The following is a 22,206-nucleotide window of genomic DNA, read 5'->3' on the forward strand; positions in this document are numbered from 1 at the left end:
GGGATTCTTGTGATCCCATAGGTGTCGTTCCACACCGACAAAACTCCCACAAACAGAGAGGCCTACGCTGGCATGGCAGGGCTCGGCAGACTAGCATTACTTGAATCACATTGACAAGATCATTGTCCTTTTCAAGAAGGGTTCGGATGCGGCTCTGTAGAGTCTGCACGTCATCAACTGACCCCCAGTCCAGCCCCTTATTAATCCATGATGCAAGCTGTAACGGAGGGCCAGAACGGAACGCGGGTATAGCTGCCCACTTGGTACCGCGGGGTTCTGTGATGTAAAACCACTCCCGCTGCCATTGGTTGGATGTTTCGGTGAAAGAGCCTTTTGGCCAGAGAGTGTTGGTAAGCTTTCTTACTACAGCACCGCCGCACTCCGCCTGTTCCCGTCGACTACCTTCGGCTTCACACTAAAGGTCTTGAGCCATAAGCCGAAGTGTGGGGGGATTCGGAGGAAGGCCTTGCACGTGATGATAAACGCCGAGACATGGAGGAAAGAATCTGGGGCTAGATCGTGAAAATCTAGTCCGTAATAAAACATGAGCCCCCGGACGAAGGGTGAAGAGCGAATCCTAGCCCTCAGAGGAAGTGAGAGATGAATACGACCCTCTCGCAAGATCTGGGAGTCGGAATAACCTGTCCTTGAGCAGGAAGCCTGTGGGGGATCTCCGCGGTCAGGTATCCAGCCGCCTGAAGCTTCGCAATGTCCTCCTCTGTAACAGAGGAAGCCACCCATCGGCCCTGTGGGCTGGGTCCAGGCATGATTGGGAAGCTTGAAGCAATGAAGTCGAACCTTGGGTGCTAGAACTCGAGGTTGGAAAGGCTGAGGAGAGGTTTAGCGTAAAAAGAGACGCACTTTGCTCCTTTATAAAGGCGACGGGTATCGGACGCCCCCTCCTAAGCCTGAAAACCTGCTTGTTCCTAAGGAATCATCCCAATGGGACGGTTGGGTTACCCATGCTCGTATTGATGGGAATCCCGCAATAAGGGGACACGGTCTCTGCTTCGACAAGACGTGCCAATAAAAACCACGCCTCAAAACGTGAAATGGCAGGACAAGATGGTTTGAAGTAATGACCGGACAAGCGTGATGTCACGTTACAAAAAGTTGTCAGCAGATTGGACTCGTGAAATATTATACTCTCTGCGGTTGTGTGTGGTACTTGTGTTGCAGATCCGGACACGTTCGTTGCGTCCGAAGACTATCTTGGAGTATTCGGAAAGGGGAACCTGCCTTGCAATGCCAAAGACAATCTGCGCGCCAGACACCTCATCATTGAAGCCTGGTTCAGGGGCTACTGAGGGAGTCCTGGACTAAGGGGTCCTCGGGCGTCCGGCCTGTTGGACATGGGCCGGACTAATGGGCTGTGAAGATACAAAGACCGAAGACTTTACCCGTGTCCGGATGGGACTCTCCTTGGCGTGGAAGGCAAGCTTGGCGATCAAATATGAAGATTCCCTTCTTTGTAACCGACTTTGTGTAACCCTAGTCCCCTCCGGTGTCTATATAAACCGGAGAGCTTAGTCCGTAGAGGATATATACAATTATAGTCAGACAGGCTAGACTTTTAGGGTTTTAGCCATTACGATCTCATGGTAGATCAACTCTTGTAATACTCATATTCATCAAGATCAATCAAGCAGGAAGTAGGGTATTACGTCCATAGAGAGGGCCAGAACCAGGGTAAACATTGTGTCCCCTGTCTCCTGTTACCATCGACCTTAGACGCATAGTTCGGGACCCCCTACCCGAGATCCGCCAGTTTTGACACCTACAGCCACTCCCATGAAGAAGCCCAAAGCTAGACCCAAGCCTGAAACTGAGTGCTTCTACTGCAAAGGAAATGGTCACTGGAAGCGGAACTGCCCCAAATATTTGGCGGATAAGAAGGATGGCAAAGTGAACAAAAGTATATATGATATACATGTTATTGATGTGTACTTTACTAGTGTTCATAGTAGCCCCTGGGTATTTGATACCGGTTCAGTTGCTATGATTAGTAACTCGAAACAGGAGTTACAAAATGAACAAAGACTAGTTGAGGGCGAGGTGACGATGTGTGTTGGAAATGATTCCAAGGTTGATAAGATCACCATCGCATACTCCCTCTACCTTCGGGATTAGTATTGGAACTAAATAAATGTTTTTTGGTGTTTGCGTTGAGCATAAATAAGATTGGATCATGTTTATTGCGATACGGTTACTCATTTAAGTCAGAGAATAATTGTTGTTCTGTTTACATGAATAAAACCTTCTATGGTCTTACATCCAATATAAATGGTTTACTGAATTTCGATCACAGTGATACACATAATATTGATGCCAAAAGATGCAAAGTTAATAATGATAGTACAACTTATTTGTGGCACTGTCGTTTAGGTCATATTGGTGTAAAGCGCATGAAGAAACTCCATGTTGATGGGCTTTTGGAATCACTTGATTATGAATCACTTGATGCTTGCGAACCATGCCTCACGGGCAAGATGACTAAGACTCCGTTCTCCGGAAAAATGGAGCGAGCCACTGACTTATTGGAAATAATACATACTGATGTATGGGGTTTGATGAGTGCTGAGGCTCGCGGCGGGTATCGTTATTTTCTAACCTTCACAGATGATTTAAGCAGATATGGGTATATCTACTTAATGAAACATAAGTCTGAAACATTTGAAAAGTTCAAAGAATTTCAGAGTGAAGTGGAAAATCATCGTAACAAGAAAATAAAATTTCTACGATCTAATCGTGGAGGTGAATATTTGAGTTACGAGTTTGGCCTTCATCTTAAACAATGTGGAGTAAGTTTCACAACTCACGCCACCTGGAACACCACAGCATAATGGTGTGTCCGAACGTCATAACCATACTTTATTGGATATGGTGCAATCTATGATGTCTCTTACCGATTTACCACTATCGTTTTGGGGTTATGCATTAGAGACAGCTGCATTCATGTTAAATAGGGCACCATCTAAATTCGTTGAGACGACACCATATGAACTGTGGTTTAGCAAGGAAACCTAAGTTGTCATTTCTTAAAGTTAGGGGCTGCGATGCTTATGTGAAAAAGGATCAACCTAATAAGCTCGAACCCAAATCTGAGAAATGCGTCTTCATAGGATACCCAAAGGAAACTATTGGGTACACCTTCTATCACAGATCCGAATGCAAGATATTATTTGCTAAGAATGGATCCTTTCTAGAGAAGAAGTTTCTCTCGAAAGAAGTGAGTGGGAGGAAAGTAGAATTTGATGAGGTAATTGTACCTTCTCCGGAATTGGAAAGTAGTACATCACATAAATCAGTTCCAGCAATTCCTACACCAGTTAGTGAGGAAGCTAATGATGATGATAATGAAACTTCAGATCAAGTTACTACCGAACCTCGTAGGTCAACCAGAGTATGATCCACACCGGAGTGATACGGTAATCCTGTTCTGGAGGTTATGTTACTTGACCATGACGAACCTACAAACTATGAGGAAGCGATGATGATCCCACATTTCGAGAAATGGCTTGAGGCCATGAAATCTGAGATGGGATCCATGTATGAGAACAATGTGTGGACTTTGGTTGACTTGCCCGATGATCGGCGAGCCATAGAGAATAAATGGATCTTCAAGAAGAAGATTGACACTGACGGTAATGTTACTATCTACAAAGCTCGACTTGTTGCGAAAGGTTTTCGACAAGTTCAAGGAGTTGACTAGGATGAGACCTTCTCACCCGTAGCGATGCTTAAAGTCTGTCTGAATCATGTTAGCAATTGCCGCATTTTATGATTATGAAATTTGGCAAATGGATGTCAAAACTGCATTCCTTAGTGGATATCTGAAAGAAAAGTTGTATATGATGCAACCAGAAGGTTTTGTCGATCCTAAAGGTGCTATCAAAGTGTGCAAGCTCCAGCAATCCATTTATGGACTGGTGCAAGCCTCTCAGAGTTGGAATATATGATTTGATGAGTTGATCAAAGCATATAGTTTTATACAGACTTGCGGTGAAGCCTGTATTTACAAGAAAGTGAATGGGAGCACTACAGCCTTTCTGATCGGAAATGATGTAGAATTTTCTGGAAAGCATAAAGGAGTGTTTGAAAGGAGTTTTTCAAAGAAAGACTTCGGTGAAGCTGCATACATATTGGGCATCAAGATCTATAAAGATAGATCAAGACGCTTGATAAGATTTTTTTTTCAATGAGTACATACCTTGACAAGATTTTGAAATAGTTCAAAATGGAACAGTCAAAGAAGGAGTTCTTGCCTGTATTGCAAGGTGTAAAGTTGAGTAAGACTCAAAACCCGACCACGACAGAAAATAGAAAGAGAATGAAAGTCATTCCCTATGCCTTAGCCATAGGTTCTATAAAGTATGCTATGTTGTGTACCAGACCTATTGTGTACCTTGCCATGAGTTTGGCAAGGGGGTATGATAGTGATCCAGGAGTGGATCACTGGACAATGGTCAAAGTTATCCTTAGAGGACTAAGGAAATATTTCTCAGTTATGGAGGTGATAAAGAGTTCGTCGTAAAGACTTGCGTTGATGCAAGCTTTTACACCGATCCGGATGACTCTGGGTCTCAATCTGGATACATGTTGAAAGTGGGAGCAATTAGCTAGAGTAGCTCCATACAGAGCATTGTAGACATAGAAAATTTGCAAAATACATACGGCTCTGAATGTGGCAGACCAGTGGACTAAACTTCTCTCACAAACAAAACATGATCACACCTTAGTACTCTTTGGGTGTTAATCACATAGTGATGTGAACTAGATTGTTGACTCTAGTAAACCCATTGGATGTTGCTCACATGGCGATGTGAACTATAGGTGTTAATCACATAAAGATGTGAACTATTGGTGTTGAATCACATGGCGATGTGAACTAGATTATTGACTCTAGTGCAAGTGGGAGACTGAAGAAAAAATGCCCTAGAGGCAATAATAAAGTTGTTATTTATATTTCCTTATATCATGATAAATGTTTATTATTCATGCTAGAATTGTATTAACCGGAAACTTGATACATGTGTGGATACATAGATAAAACATAGTGTCCCTAGTAAGCCTCTAGTAGACTAGCTCGTTAATCAAAGATGGTTAAGTTTCCTAGCCATAGACATGTGTTGTCATTTGATGAACGGGATCACATCATTAGGAGGATGATGTGATGGACAAGACCCATTCGTTAGCTTAGCATAATGATCGTTAAGTTTTATTGCTATTGCTTTCTTCATGTCAAATACATATTCCTTCGACTATGAGATTATGCAACTCCCGGATACCGGAGGAATACCTTGTGTGCTATCAAACGTCACAATGTAACTGGGTGATTATAAAGATGCTCTATAGGTATCTACGAAGGTGTTTATTGGGTTGGCATAGATCGAGATTAGGATTTGTCACTCTGAGTATCGGAGAGGTATCTCTGGGCCCTCTTGGTAATACACATCATGATAAGCTTTGCAAGCAATGTGACTAATGAGTTATTTACGGGATGATGTATTACGGAACGAGTAAAGAGACTTGCTGGTAACGAGATTGAACTAGGTATGAAGATACCGGTGATCGAATCTCGGGCAAGTAACATGCCGATGACAAAGGGAATAACGTATGTTGTCATTACGGTATGACCGATACAGATCTCCGTAGAATATGTGGGAACCAATATGAGCATCCAGGTTCCGCAGTTGGTTATTGACCGGAGAGGTGTCTTGGTCATGTCTACATAGTTCTCGAACCCGTAGGGTCCGCACGCTTAACGTTCGGTGACGATTTTGTATTATATGAGTTATGTGATTTGGTGACCAAATGTTGTTCGGAGTCCCGGATGAGATCACAGACATGACAAGGAGCCTCGAAATGGTTGAGAGGTAAAGATTCATATATTGGACGATGATATTCGGACACCGGAAGTGTTCTGGGGGTACCGGGTACATATCGGGTCACCGGGAGGGGTTCCGGGTAACCCCCGGCAAACTATATGGGCCTAATGGGCCAATAGAGGGACAGACCAGCCCCTAAGGGGCTGGTGCGCCCCCTCCATATGGGCTGGCCAAATAGGAGTAGAAAAGGGGAAGGAGGAAAGGAAAAAGGGAATAGGATTCCCCCTTCCCCATCTTCCCTTCCTACTCCGAATAGGAATAGGAAAAGGGGAGGCCGAATTGGGAGGACCCCAAGTAGGATTCCTCCTACTTGGGGCGCCCCCTTGGCTGCCTCTCCTCCCCTCCAACCTATATATATGAGGGGGGGCACGGCTAGAACACACAACAAACATTGTTAGCCGTGTGCGGCGCCCCCCTCCACAGTTTACGCCTCCGGTCATATTCACGCAGTGCTTAGGCGAAGCCCTGCGTGGATCACTTCACCATCACCGTCACCATGACGTCGTGCTGACGGAACTCTCCCTCGACACTTTGCTGGATCAAGAGTTCAAGGGACGTCATCGAGCTGAACGTGTGCAGATCTCGGAGGTGTCGTACGTTCGGTGCTTGATCGGTCGGAACGACAAGAAGTTCGACTACATCAACCGCATTGTCAAACGCTTTCGCTTTCGGTCTACGAGGGTACGTGGACACACTCTCCCCCTCTCGTTGCTATGCATCTCCTAGATAGATCTTGCATGACATAGGAAATTTTTGAAATTGCATGCTACATTACCCAACATGGTTAACCCGGACTAACAAACAAATCCAGGCAATACTCAATAACACGAGCCAATGCCAAACTCGCAACTGCCGGACAAAATAAGAAATGCAACAAAAAATGTCCTAGGAACCTAGCCATGCCGCACTGTCTCCGGCAGAGCAACAAAAATTCCAGGGGATCCAAGCAGACCTAATGCATCCAAAAAATTAGCCAGATCCAAGCAGCCAATACATCCAAATACCTTTAGGACCAATCCATAACAACCTACCTACATCTATTCACTCTAGCGGAGAGGAAAAATGAAAAAAAATCAGAACAACTCACCAACCAGAGGTGTCAAGGATGCAGAAGGTGATGTTCAAAAAAAGGATGCAGAAGGTGATAACTGAACAAGCACCTCACCCAGGGGCAGCACACGCAGGAGCTCGGCCATGGCCACCACCGTGCTCAACAACGGGCCATCGCGCCCCGGCGACCTCGAGCTTGGCCACGGCCGCTGCCGCGCTCACCAACGCGCCCACACGTACGAGCTCGAGGTCGTCCATGGCCTCCACCACGCTCACCAACGAGCCCCCGCACCAGGATCCGCCGCACCCCTCGACCCCTCCAAGCGGTTGGTACACCCTCAATCCTCCTCTCCATGCAGCGGCGCTCGTTGTGGAGAAGGAGGCGACTGTCGGGGCCCAACTCGATGGCGGCGCGGATCCAGAAGCCCCGACCGTGTCCATGCAGGTAGTCGTGGTTGATCTGGCCTCCACCAAGGGAGAGGCCGGCGGTAGGAGGAGGGAGAGGGAGAAGGTGGAAGTTGCCGATGGAGCACTCACGGGCGGCGCCGGCGAGTGTGTGGTCGGCCACGACCACCTCGACCCTCCGCTATGCAGGGGGAGGAGGGAGGGGAGGGCGAGTCGGCGAAGGCGGCGACGCGACGGCAGGGGAGGGCGAGGGAACGGGTGGTGGCGGCGTAGAAAGGGGCTAGGGTTAGCGAAGTGGGGAGCAAAGAAGAGGAGGGGGAAGTGGGGAGAGGAGCAGAGAGGACGACGCGCTGGGTGCCCTATCGGCACCCTCTCCTGGGATGCGAAAAGATGGAAATACCCTGGTGGGGGCAAAGTATTTACATTCCGATGCAATTGAAATTTTATCGGACGGCTGAGAACGATCGGGACCGAGATCGCACGACTCACATGAAATCAACCCGAGATCCGACAGTCTGTATTGCGAAGAGATTTCGATCCAACGGCCAGAAGTGGCTAAACTCTCCCAGCGTCCGACGGGTGCTTCGTTTCTTCTTTTTTGATGTCACGAACAATTTTAGTCCAATTCTTATAGATAAGGGCTCAGCCATCCTTCTCTCTCTTGATGTAGGCCACATAATTAAGACCATGGGGGTCGGACCATCTATAAAAATTGCCGTTGGTTCGCGACCCAGCTCATACCTTGAGATGTAATGATCTGTGTACTTCTTTGGAAAACACTGATAAAAAGGGAAATGATTTAGTTTGTTGTATAAACATTCAATGTGCATAGTAGTAAGATGCAAAGGTAAGCTATATAGTTCATACCATCCTATAGTTGGCAGTTTTCTTCTTTATTGCGCAGACGAAAAATTTGTTATTTCTCGGGAGCCTTTTCCTTGTCAGAACGACCTTGGAGAAAATGTTAACTTAATAGCTAGTCAGCTCAATGTAATTGCCCCATACGCAAAAAACGGTCGAAGACTTGGCACCCTTCAGATTTGGACCTACGTAAGTAGAAAGATTTATGCAATCGTACAATGAAGCAAGAATTGAGACATTTAAAGGGCGAAGCTTACCTCGCTCGAAAAGCCTAGGTTCTCCCATTATCTACCTATAATTATATAAAGTAGATATAATTAGTAAGGTAAAATACTAATTGGGACAGTAACTTGCTAAATGAGGCCATGCTCGCCGCCATCCCCCGTGTGCGAATTTTCAACAGCGCACAAGTACTTGGTAATAACAAAAAACAATCGCACATAGTTATAGGGCGTGTTTGGTTGCCTGGGCGGCTCTAGCCTGCATCGCATGAGGGATCCTGGGTGAGCGTGGCCTGGCTGAGCTGATGCAGAGATTGGTTGAGATGTGTGTTTGGTGCACTGTATGATATTGTTGCATGAGAGATGCTGTATACAATATATGTTGTTTGGTAGACTGCATTTGAGCTTAATTCTGTGAATCTTTCTCTTCCAATTTCAACAATTTCAATTGGATCTAGATCATTCCATGGAACATGTAAAAGAAGGCTGAACTGAAATCTGAACTAAACTCAGGTGGAGAGAGGGGGAGAAATGCGGCGCCGGTTGCGGCTCGCAGCGCGCAGGTGCTCCCCTCTGGATCCGTGGCGGACGTCGTGTCCCCTGGCGTGAGCATGGAGGAGCACCAGTGAGGGAGCTCGGCCGGCAGCGGGCGGCATGTCCCCTGGTGTGGGCGTGGAGGAGCGCTGGCTAGGGAGCCCGGACTGGTGGCGAACGGCGTGTTCCCGGCGTGGGCATGGAGGAGCACCGACGACGGAGCTCGGCCGGCGGCCGGCGGTGTGTCCCTCGGCGTGGACGTGGAGGACCGCCTGCTAGAGAGTCCGGACTGGTGTGGACGAGGGAGCTAAGGCGGCGGCGGCGGAAATGGATTACTCGATCCAATTTGATGTGTGAGAGGAGGACGAGGAGGAAAAGGAGACACGGGACAAGAGTTGCGGCTGCAGCCGTGAGCCTGGCTCGGAGATACGGCCGATTTCTGCGTGCCCCTCAGCCTGGCTGAGAGGCCTCCTTTCGCATCTGTTGGGCCAGGCTGAGGAGGCCGCACATGCCACCAAACGCACTAGATTTTGCATGACGGATGCGAGGCGGGTGCCGCACACGAAACCAAACACGCCCATAGTAAATGAACCATGCGTGATGGCTGAACACTACGCAAACAGTTCATTCTCTTAAAATGTCTGCAAAACATCGTCCACAGGTCGTGAAAATGATCCGTGCCTGATATCACATAGCAATACACACAGTTACTTTATGCGAATTGTGCAAAGTATCGCAAACAATTTTTTAGAAATAAGTACATGCGATGAGCTCAGCTTCGGATACATTTTTTTTTTACACACGGTTCTAGCTTTTTTTTATCGTGTGCGATGTGTTCATTACACTCGTTTTTTGTCTTGTGCAAATGTGGAGTCTTAGTAGCACAGACCTATATTAGTGTCGCATATGTTCCCGCTTTTTGTTAGTATTTGCTTTTCTTATTTTCTGAATCAAACTTCATTTAATTATTTGAAGGTAACCAAGGGGACAGTTGCCCCGTAGCTAGGTTTTTGTTGAAAATATGGTATACTCTTTTTTGTGGGGATTGGACACATCCGCTACAGGCGCCGCTGGAAGCTGTCTTAGTTGATCTTTAGGACGATGACCATGTCGGTGCTGGGTTGCGATGCCACGAAGCTAGCCACGTCGACCCAACCTTTGTATACTGAGCAGATGCCACCTTCGCCAAGTACGCAGTCCAGGCGAAAGTTCATGGTGTACCTATTGAGCTCCGTGAAGATGAATCTCTTCACATTGGCCCACTACAGGATCCCATCGTTACTTCGCGAGTTGCCTGCACCACAATCACATAAAAAAATATCATGCCCAACACCAACGTCACATCCGTTCCCTCTATTTTCTTAGCATTCATTTTCTTTACCTAATACTCCAGGGGGTTTATCTCCTCACCTTCATTCATTTTCTTGTTGAGACTCTTTTTTTAACGTACTACAATCGGAGTCGGTCACATACACAAGCATACACTCATTCCTGTAAACGCACGCGCATACAGCCTATCTCTATGAGCACCTTCAAAAGACCGAACAGGCACATCATCTTAAGATTGACGAAGTCATCGCAGATGCATTGTAGTCGACGGGAACGTCTCCTCCCACTAAACGCACGTCGCCGGAAGGTCTGGAATAAATCCAGGAAAATATGAGCACCAATGTCAAGTCTGAGATTTGAACTCTGGTGGCCAAGGGATACGACTATCCTCCTAATCATCCAACCATAGGTTGGTTCGCATTTTTTTCTTGGAACCTTGAACGCATCCTATACCCACAGAAAAAAATTCCAAATTTTAACAAATAGTGGAACTAAATTCAAATGTTTTTTTAGAAGATTTCCAGAAGCAACACATACCTTTATATATATTATAAAGCATCAGACATGAACACAAGTTCAAGTTTTACAACAAAAAGGTTGCAGAAAATAAGCGGTTGAGGATACCAACGATATAGAGGAGTTCATACACGAGCATGCATGCTCGGAAACCAAAACCTACAACTACATCCTACTTTAGTTGCTTGGCGTCGGCCGATTAACATAGTGGATATACCCGCGTCGTCCCTCTTCTGGTGACACGGGGGCGCCCCTGTCGCGCCGCCGCTCACCTCCCTCCCTCACACCCACTCTCGCCGCCACCTGAGGAGGCCGCCGGCAAAGGCCGCGCGCGCCCCGGGGAAGGTGGCGGCGATGCGTTTTCCCTGCTCCGCGCGTCCACCGTTTCGTTAGAGGAGGGGCGATGGGATGCGTCAGATTGGATCGGGGGGTCGACCTCGGAGGCGGGCGGAGGCAGCGCTCGTCCCGGTGTCCCTGCCGGCCAGTCCCATCCCCCTGTGTGCAGCGGCTCGTCGCTGCTTGCTCGGGGCGCTGACTGGTCTGGGGCGGGCGCGGATCTGGGGCTTCCTTCACAGATCCGGCCGGTGTTGGCTGGGGCGCGAGGTGGGGTCACCCGGGTGGTTTCTGCGGGCGGTGGTGGCGGGCGGCATGTGTGGTGGGGTGCGCATGATCTGGGCGCCGGCCGCGGTGGCGTCGGAAGGGTGGTCGACGACGCTCATGCGGTTGTGCGGCGGGCCGCCCCGTTTGGTCCTGGTGGTGGCTGCATCGGGCGGATCTGGAGCTGGAGCTCGTGTGGCAGCTTCGGGTGGATCTGGTGGTGGTAGCTCGTGGTGGCATCTTCGTGCGGCTGGATCCGGAGCTTCGGGGTGGCAGCCCGTGCTCCTCGCCCGATGATTTTGATCTGGTGGTGTGCGTCGCGCCGGCTGCGGCTCTTTGTGGGAGGTGCTGCAACAGCAAGGTTCGGTCCCCCCGCCTTCAGTCTGCACTGCGGGCGCTTCGGTTCTGGCCTCCGGCAGGCGTGCGGTGGCGCGCGTGGGGCGCGTCGGCGTGCCTGATGTATGGCTGCAGCCCGAAACCATAGTGGTTCTTGGCCTCGGGCAGCACCCGTCTGCTCCTTGCCGACATGGTGCTTGGTGGGGCACGGTGGCTCGTGTTGCGTCCGGTGGCTCTGCGTCCGGCCGGCCATTGGTGGATCTAGCGTCTAGTGTTGAGTTTGGCCGTCGGTGGTGTTGGAGATATGCCCTAGAGGCAATCATGTATGATGATATTTCCTATGTGTTTATGAATAAAGATAGTCCTTGGACATTATCAATGATGTGTTTCAGCAAGTACGTGACTTGTTTGTGGGACTATGCATTGTATGATAACTATCCTAAAAGGTCCCTAGTCGAAAGGGCTGTGTGGACGCGCAGCCAACTAGACTAGCATATGACACGGTTGATGGCTTGGTCTCACTAGCCATGGAGCATTGGATGCTAACCGGATAATATGGACTTGGAAAGGTCTGGTCGGATTCGACATAGCCGGATCCGAGTCGAGATAAGGTCCGAGTCGGACAGACCCAACTATGAGACGCAGCGATATGCCATCTGTGAGTCTCTAGAACAACATACGTTCTATGTCCTAAGACCTGAGCTGGCACATGTACTCGGGATGGTGACAGACTTGCTTTGGGCCAACCAAACGCTACTCCGTGACTGGGTAGTTACAAAGGTAGGTTTCAGGCTTGTCCAGACCCATGCTACGAGACATGGTCGAGCAAGATGGGATTTGCCCCTCCGACCAGGAGAGATATACTCTGGGCCCCTCGTGTGATCCGACCAGGATAAGCATGGCCATGCGACAAGGATTATGAGATAATCCGGATAGTGGTCGACATCACTAGAACGAGAAAGAGGTCGGGCTAGCACAAGGATGACAGACTCGCCTTGAGCTCGACAACATATATCATGTGGCAAAAGGAATGGAAGTGTGACGTACAGGTTCGCTAACCAGCTTCATAGTCTGCTTGGTGTTCGGCATGCCTTGCTAGAGGCCGCTACCAACCGTGGAGTTCAGAGGTGATCCGAACTGCGACCAAGCCGACTTGAACCTAAGGGGTCGCGCGCTTAAGGGAAGGAACCTACGAGGTCCAAGTGTGGTCAAGTACACTTATGGGCTTTAGGGTCCGTGCGAGGCCCAAGTGTTGAGCCCGCGACGGACACCTATATATAGTGGAGGTGCGGCACACTCATTTGGCTGATCGCTTCGGCGTTGTCACTAAGGTTTGCATGTGTTGCGAATAGACATCTCCACTCGCTGTCGACTGTGTGATCGGACCTAGCAGTCCGCCGCACGGTGTTCCTCCTGCATGCGCGGATACCGTTAGAGGCGGTGCACCTGCGCCGCTCCGGCGAACTTGTACGTGGGATCGGACGACCGGCTGTTTGAGGGAGATCGCACGAGGAGGAGACGATCCACGCGGACGCGCTGCCCCAACTCTTCTTCTGCCGCACGGCATTGCGCGTCTAGTGGTAATGAACTGTGATCCATCTCCCGTAACATGTTCTTGGTTGTTCTGCGCGTAGGAAAATTTTAATTTGCAGTCGACGCACCCTACGGTAGATACCAACAGTGGTATCAGAGCCTCTGCTATAGGATTTGGATTCAGATCGTATGCATATTAGATATGTGGAGGCGGCAGAGATGATTGTCGATCACAGTCCGGATTCGTGTACGTCATGAATGGAGGAGCAGTGAGCTGGATGTGTTCCAAGCAAGATACGGTGGCCGATTCTACCACAGAAGCCGAATACATTGTGGCTTGTGAAGCTGCGAATGAAGGTGTTTGGATCCGGAATTTTCTGGATGATCTTGGTATTTTCCCAGCCTAGGTAAAACCGTTGGACCTTTATTGTGATAATTCTGGTGCCATCGCACAAGCCAAGGAGCCGAGGAATCACCACAAGGTCAGACACATAGATCGGAAATATCACCTGATACGAAAGATCGTAAAGAATAGTGATGTAGAGTTATGCAAGATTCACATGGATGCAAATGTTGCAGATCCGTTGACTAAGCCGCTTCCACAACCCAAGCATGAGGGGCATGTTAGAGCTATGGGCATTTGATGTCTATTTGATTGACTCTAGTGCAAGTGGGAGACTGTTGGAGATATGCCCTAGAGGCAATCATGTATGATGATATTTCCTATGTGTTTATGAATAAAGATAGTCCTTGGACATTATCAATGATGTGTATCAGCAAGTACGTGACTTGTTTGTGGGACTATGCATTGTATGATAACTGTCCTAAAAGGTCCCTAGTCGAAAGGGCTGTGTGGACGCGCAACCAACTAGACTAGCATATGACACGGTTGATGGCTTGGTCTCACTAGCCATGGAGCATTGGATGCTAACCGGATAATATGGACTTGGAAAGGTCTGGTCGGATTCGACAGAGTCGGATCCGAGTCGAGATAAGGTCCGAGTCAGACAGACCCAACTATGAGACGCATATGTCATCTGTGAGTCTCTAGTACAACATACGTTCTATGTCCTAAGACCTGAGCTGGCACATGTACTCGGGATGGTGACAGACTTTCTTTGGGCCGACCAAATGCTACTCCGTGACTGGGTAGTTACAAAGGTAGGTTTCAGGCTTGTCCAGACCCATGCTACGAGACATGGTCGAGCAAGATGGGATTTGCCCCTCCGACCAGGAGAGATATACTCTGGGCCCCTCGTGTGATCCGACCAAGATAAGCATGGCCATGCGACAAGGATTATGAGATAATCCGGATAGTGGTCGGCATCACTGGAACGAGAAAGAGGTCGGGCTAGCACAAGGATGATAGACTCGCCATGAGCTCGACAACATATATCGTGTGGCAAAAGGAATGGAAGTGTGATGTACTGGTTCGCTAACCAGCTTCATAGTCTGCTTGGTGTTCGGCCATGCCTTGCTAGAGGCCACTACCCACCGTGCAGTTCGAAGGCGATCCGAACTGCGACCAAGCCGACTTGAACCTAAGGGGTCGCGCGCTTAAGGGAAGGAACCTACGAGGTCGGATCCGAGGACACTGGTCGGATGTGATCCGAGCTGTATTCGGATTGTGGCCGAGTAGACTTATGGGCTTTAGGGTCCGTGCGAGGCCCAAGTGTTGAGCCCGCGACGGACGCCTATATATAGTGGAGGTGCGGCACACTCATTTGACTGATCGATTCGGCGTTGTCACTAGGGTTTGCATGTGTTGCGAATAGACATCTCCACTCGCCACCGACTGTGTGATCGGACCTAGCAGTCCGCCGCACGGTGTTCCTCCTGCACGCGCGGATACCGTTAGAGGCGGTGCACCTGCGCCGCTCCGGCGAACTTGTACGGGGGATCGGACGACCGGCTGTTCGAGGGAGATCGCACGAGGAGACGATCCACGCAGACGCGCTGCCCCAACTCTTCTTCCGCTGCACGACACCGCGCATCTAGTGGTAACGAACTGTGATCCATCTCCCGTAGCATGTTCTTGGTTGTTCTGCGCGTAGGAAAAATTTAATTCGCAGTCGACGCACCCTACGTAGATACCAACAGGTGGTCTCCGCGAGGTGCGGCTGGCTGAGGCGGTTCGTTGTGCTTCTTCATCGTTGGAGGATTCGACGGCGGTGGTGGTCGGCTGCCGTATTGCTGTAGGGATGTGCTCAAACTCCGGGTGAGAACCCTGCATCGGCTCTGCTGATGCCGGCGGCAGCGGCGTCTACGAACGTCGTTTTCCTAGTGGAGGTGCCGTCGTGGAGCTACAGCTCCTACAGTTCTTTGATTGTGGTCTCCGGGTAAAAACTCAAGATCGGGCTTGCCGGATCGGATGACGGTGTTGTGTGCTCGACAACACTACCTCCTTGGAGGCGTCGTCTTGGAGACCCAAACAACGGCGTTTGTTTCTGTGTGTGGTTGTGGATGGTGCGTTTGGTGGTGGTGGTGCGGCCTGCTCAGGACCGAGGGTGGTGTTTCTTCTTCAGGTGTTTCTCTTCGGCTGTCCTACGTGTGGTCTCCGGCCTGCTTCTATGCATGCTCATGACCCTGTTCTGTTGAGGCGAGCCTCGGGCTCTTGGTCTCGTCTTGGTTCACCTTCGCTCAATGACGAAGCAATGACGCCTCCTCGCCCTGCTAATCGTCTTGAACTTCCATGGCGAAGCGCTCAGTCAAGGTTCGTGTTAAGCTTTGGCACAAGGTTCGTGTTAAGTTTTGGCACTCATTGATTGTTGATGCTCCTCTGTTGTGCTGTGGGGTTTGATACGCATGTCGGTGCGGTGCGTTAGGCTGTTTGTAGAGTCTTGGTATTGTGATCCATCGACGCACCCCTCATCTACATGGTCCTGTTAGTATGCTAGCTAGGTCTTGCCTTATGTTGGACGTCTTGTTCCTCTCCTTTCCTTGTAACACTTGTTACTTGTCTGGTTTTCGGCTCGGTTTTCCTCATAAACGGGGACAATTTGTTAAGATTTTTGATCCGGTTTTTCTTATAAACTGGATCACTCTTCTGGTATTATTGCCACTTTGAGCAATATATTCAGGTGGAGGGACTCCTCCCCCAGTGATTCTTAAAAAAAAGGATTCACGAGCACCGCTTGCAGCATAGTCTTGTCCTTCCCCTTGCCCAAGTGACACCATAGCTGAAAAAGGCGATTGATTAAAAAAATACAATCATGCAGATGAGCAATGATAATCTTTTCAATAGCAACTTTATTGTGAACATTCCAAAAAATCCATGATTGAGCGGCAAAAAACCTGCCACGCAACTACGTGATGTGATCTATTACATGGTCACATGAGGGCAATGACCTTGACACACGACCTAGGGTTCCGAAGAGGTCCCTAAACACCCTCGAACCACAATCCACATGAATTTGGCAAGCACACACAAAAACAAAATATAAATATGATTAACGTCCTCCTCCTCGCAAAGGGGGCAATGACCATCACTAGGACCGTGACGAATGTCCTCAGAGAGATGGTCGCAAAGCGCCTCGCAAAGAAACACCTTAAATTTGGGAGGCATGCCTGTCTTCCAAAGGAGATTGGTGCATTTTTATAGATAGATTTGACATAGAATTGACGTGATGATTCAAGCCCTCAAGAGATAATATATCCTCCTCAATTTGTATGATCGATCGCAATTCGATTAGCACGCTTCTAAAGATTCACCTTTATATTTGACTAACACAATAATAATATTGTCAAGTTAGCATGAAAAACCAATTCAGAAAAGGCAATAGGATTGACAACGGAGGATTCATTCACACCCATGCAACAGTCGAGGATGCTTTCAACAACGGAGTACGTTGTAATATGCTGTAGATGAAATATGTTCAACATTGGGCATTTGATCTAGTGGTATGATTCTCGCTTATGGTGCGAGAGATTTGACCTGACGATTCAAGGCCCCAATAGATCATATCCTCTTCAATTTGTAAGATTGATCGCAATTCGATTAGTACAAAATTCACGTTTATATTTGAGTCATACAATCATATTATTAACTTAGCATAGAAAAAACTAGCTCAGGGAAAGCAACAGGACCGGCAACGGAGGAGCATTCATTCACAGGCTCGCAGCAACGGAGGATGATGCATTCATCACAGGCTCGCGGTAAGGGAGGCATAGGCAGCCCATTCCGTTACATGCAGCGTATGAATAAACAATAGATGAAATACAGTACAACGACGGGCATTTGGTCTAGTGGTATGATTCTCGCTTAGGGTGCGAGAGGTCCCGAGTTCAATTCTCGGAATGCCCCAATTTTTGCATCTTTTTTGTTTCTTCTCTCCCTTTCTCACGGATTTGAAGCGTGCCATAGAGACCTTTCTCAACGTCCATAATTTTTTTGGACAACCATCTACTCTGTTTCATTCTGAGACTGTGCCCCATAGTAGAAGCGCCCAAGCTTATTTTATTCTGAGATTATAAACCATCGCACTCCCGGCGCTCGTGTGTACCCCGCGCTGGATGCTTCTGACTTCTGTCCGTCGACCTGCGCCGCGGCGGACCACATCAGCACCGAGGATGACGACACGCCTCGCTCGTGTCCGCCAGCGAGCGATTCGGCGCGTTGCCGATCCGATACGATGCGTTGCTGGTCCACTGACCTGCAGCCATGTGCGAGTGCACCGCACCGCACCGCATCTACACACGCCAAACCGCTATTATTAGCACCCCCGAACTCCTACACGGCGGCGCAATTGCATCCAGTTCTCGCGCCGCCCCCGTCCCATAATCCCTTCCCGTCCTCGCCTCGTCGCCGGTAATGGCGGGTCCCGGCATCGGAGCGGCCGCGCCTCGCCTGTCGCTGCTGCTGCTGCTGCTCGTCGTCGTCTTCGCGGGCTCCTCCCGCCACAGCCGCACCGTGAGTTCTTCTTCTTCTTGCACACATCTCGCAGTGTCACTCTATCTATGATCTACTGTATCAACCAACGACTGCTCTGCTCCGCCGTGTGAGTGTGTGACCCATGGCGCCGTTTTGTGCTGCGCAGGAGGCGGCCGTGCGGACGTGCACGTACACGGTGAAGGTGAAGACGAGCTGCGCGTCGCCGGCGCCGACGTCGGACGCGGTTAGCGTGGCGTTCGGGGACGCGTACCGCAACGAGGCGTACGGCGCGCGCCTCCCGAGCGCGCCGGGCGGGAGGGCCTTCGAGCGGTGCGGCACCGACACCTTCCGCGTCTCCGGGGTGTGCGGCTACGGCGTCTGCTACCTCTACCTCCGCCGCGCCGGCCGCGACGGCTGGGCGCCCGAGTGGGTCCAGGTCACCGAGCCGGGCCCCGGCGCCGGAGAGAAGCCCGCCACCTTCTACTTCGGGGCGCCGCTGCCGGACGGCGTCTGGTACGGCCACAACCGCTGCCCCAAGGCCAAGGCCAAGGCAGCGGGCACGGCAGCGGCGGCGGCTCGGACAAACACCACCTCTGCTGCTGCTTCGCCTCTGGGCTAGCGCGACCTGATTCGGCTCTACCCACCGGGCGCAGCCCCTCTCCGTATGTAATTCGGCATTCGTCGAGAATAAGCAGACTGTGCTTACAGATTCAGAATAAGTAATTAGAGAATCATAATCCGAAATATGATGAGGCCATGAGGGCACCTTCTTCACACCCCGGAGGATTTGTTTCCTGTTTACATTTATCACACATCTCTATTAATCACTAGTAGAAATCATAGTTATAACATTAACATGGTCTATAAACCAAATACATAAAGGACAGTGCTAATAACCAACTAAGCCACCTTTTGTTCTTGTCTATTATAGATGAACATTGTTATTTGAACCTTTCCTATTTCTACCACATCAGAAAAAAAAGTTTGGCTGAGCAACATGATAATTATACCATGATAAGGCTGGTAACTACAGTACGAGAAGGTTAAAGCATGGGGAAGTATGGTAATTTAACACAGAAATTACCGATGAAATGTTTAAAAAAATCCCCTTGGATGAAAGATACCATGGTGTTTAAAAGTAAGCTATTAGTTTTCATGCTATATACACAGAAATTACCGGATGTATGTTTTTCAACAAAAAAAATCAGGTCAAAAGTCACAGTGGCGTTTGTATTGGAGTTATCAACTTTGTATGTGTCTATTACCATGCTATTTACACAGAAATAACCGGGCAATCAACCCCCCCCCCCCCCCCCCCCGCCAGTCGCCACAGTCGCCACATTTACTAGGATCGGGTACATAAGTTATCAAGTCTGCGATGTGTGAGTTATCATGTTATTTGCATCAGAGTTATCGTGGTATGGTTCAACAACTCCTCCCACCCCTATCCCCGCCGACAAAGTTACCAGGACTGAGTACACAATTTATCATGTCTACAATGTGTGAGTTATTGTGTTATTTGCATAGAAGTTACCGTGGTATGTTTCAACGACTCCCCCTACCCCTACCCCCGCCGACAAAGTTATCAGGACTCGGTACATAATTTATCATGTCTACGATGTGTGAGTAATCATGCTATTTGCATAGAAGTTACCGTGATATGTTTCAATGACTCCCCCACCCCTACCCCCGCCGACAAAGTTACTAGGACTGGGTACATAATTTAGCATGTCTACGATGTGTGAGTTATCATGTTATTTGCTACAAGTTACCGTGGTATGTTTCAACGACTCCCCCCCCCCACACACACACACACCCCGACCCCTCCGACAAAGTTATCAGGTCTATCATGTATGAGTTATCATGTTATTTGCACAGAAGTTACCGTGGTATGTTTCAATAACTCCCCCATCCCCACCCTCGCGGACAAAGTTTTCAGGACCGGGGTACATAAGTTATCAGGTTTGCGAAATGCTGGTTACCAGGTTATTCACACAAAAGTTACCGGAGGGATATTTACAAAAGAAAAATATCACAACTCTGTGGTGCATAAGCTCTAATCACGTTAGTTCGGTGACCGTACTTGTAAAGATCTCATTACACAAGTTCCCTTGACAAATCTCTTTTACCAAGCCTCTCTTCAATACAATGCTCAGATTTTCTAGTGTGATCACATGTCTATAAACTACATCTCAATTAGCCAAATCACACAAATGATTAAATAGTCTAGTGGTTATCTTCTTCAATCCTCAACAGAGAGGTCGAAGGTTCAAATCCCATCTTTGACAATATTTTTACAATGGAATATCATACCTTCTCTCCGTCCTTAAAAGGTGAAAAAATCAAGCGTGTATCTTCCTCCTTAAATGAGTATCGAGAGGTCAAAGGTTCAAATCCCATCTTTGACAATCTTTTTACAGTGGAATATCATACCTTCTCTCCGTCCTTAAAAGGTGAAAAAAACCAAGCATGTACCTTCCTCCTGTATTGAAAACCTTACCAAAATCAGGGGGGAATTCTATGAGAATTAAAAACCGTCCGTAATTAAATGAGTATCGAGAGGTCAAAGATTCAAATCCCATCTTTGACAATATTTTTACAATGGAATATCATACCTTCTCTCCGTCCTTAAAAGGTGAAAAAATCAAGCGTGTATCTTCCTCCTTAAATGAGTATCGAGAGGTCAAAGGTTCAAATCCCATCTTTGACAATCTTTTTACAGTGGAATATCATACCTTCTCTCCGTCCTTAAAAGGTGAAAAAACCCAAGCGTGTACCTTCCTCCTTAAATGAGTATTGAAAACCTTACCAAAATCAGGGGGGAATCTATGAGAATTAAAAACCATCCGTAATTCACAGGAAAAAAAATATGTCTGCTTTAATGATAATTGAAACCGTCCTTAAATCACGAGAGAAGATTCTGGGTGCGAGGAAATCGAGAAGGGATCACGCGAGAGCAGAAGCGGATCGAGCGGCTCCAGAATCATGCGGATCTATGGCTAATTTCCAGTTGACTGGAAGTTAGCTTTCTCGATACATAAATTATGAAACTATAGTACTTGTTATTATGAATCTAATGATATATATAGTATATACTTGACATTCTAAAAGTAAATCGATGGGCCTCTTTGTTGCGTAAAAGGCAACAGAGAAGGATGGCCTGTTTTCACGCGAAGCCCTGAATCTTGTAACCACCTGGCCCAGCGCGCACGCTCTATAAGGCCTTGTACAATCCAACTGTTTAGGGGAGATGCTTAGAGAAATAAATCAGTTTTTTAAGCATCAGTGCTTATTTTTACACAGTAGACATTTAATTAGGCATCTCTCATGTAGAAATAGTCATTGATGCTTCAGAAAACTCCGGTTTATTTTTCTAAGCACCTCCCTAAGCAAATAACATTGTACAAGGCCTAAGAAAGATTTCCTTTTTGATGAAACGGGTTACTACGAGCCTGCTCCTGCTGCACTAAATCCTCAACTCCGCACTCCCATTCTCAACTCTGACTCCGCCACTAAAAACTGAAAGTGTGCTATCTGTTCGATGACCAACTCTGCTCTACAGAGCACTTGGATGTGTTTGGTTCACATCTCTATTTTAGGGCATTTTACATACTTGTCTCAGTTGGACCTGTTTGAACTAATGCAAGCTCAAAAACAATATTTGTAGTTTGGTTACCAGCATTAGGGTTCATGCATGAGGGGAGTTATTTCTAACACGTTGTTTGGTTGCCTGCGTCGCTATTTTTAGAAAAACAACATGTTGTTTGGTTGCAGACGTCATAAGATATGATCACCACTTCTCACTAGCAGTGATCTTACCATACACACTAAACATCGTCTTGTCCTAGCTAGAAAATAAATGACAGTTTATCTTAGCTATTAGCAGATGACAATACAAGTTAAGAGCCAATATGGGTAAATAGGGGAAAGTTCAACGATGCTAACTAGGTGGAAGTCCATCCTCTTCTTCTTCTTCTTCTTCTTCTTCAAATCCTTGTCTGACCTCTGTTATCCCACATTGCCTGAGCCCACTCCAACCTTTTGTTCTTCCACGCTTTATTGTCAA

At 48.2% G+C, this 22,206-nt stretch overlaps 1 protein-coding gene and 1 non-coding gene across 2 annotated transcripts; both read left to right on the forward strand.

Moving 5' to 3' along the window:
• Positions 1 to 17,501: 17,501 nt before the first annotated feature.
• TRNAP-AGG (transfer RNA proline (anticodon AGG)) lies at positions 17,502 to 17,573 on the forward strand. Its single transcript has one exon. It is a non-coding gene; the product is annotated as a tRNA-Pro (tRNA).
• Positions 17,574 to 17,867: 294 nt separating this feature from the next.
• On the forward strand, positions 17,868 to 18,914 carry LOC109766421 (embryo-specific protein ATS3A). The gene is made up of 2 exons (XM_020325189.4): positions 17,868 to 18,179; positions 18,307 to 18,914. The coding sequence occupies exons 1-2, from the start codon at positions 18,081 to 18,083 to the stop codon at positions 18,757 to 18,759; spliced, it is 552 nt and encodes a 183-aa protein (XP_020180778.1). The 5' UTR covers positions 17,868 to 18,080; the 3' UTR covers positions 18,760 to 18,914.
• The last annotated feature ends 3,292 nt before the right edge of the window (positions 18,915 to 22,206 follow it).

This window comes from Aegilops tauschii, chromosome 1 (assembly GCF_002575655.3).
Source record: "Aegilops tauschii subsp. strangulata cultivar AL8/78 chromosome 1, Aet v6.0, whole genome shotgun sequence".
In the NCBI taxonomy this organism is placed as follows: Eukaryota; Viridiplantae; Streptophyta; class Magnoliopsida; order Poales; family Poaceae; genus Aegilops; species Aegilops tauschii.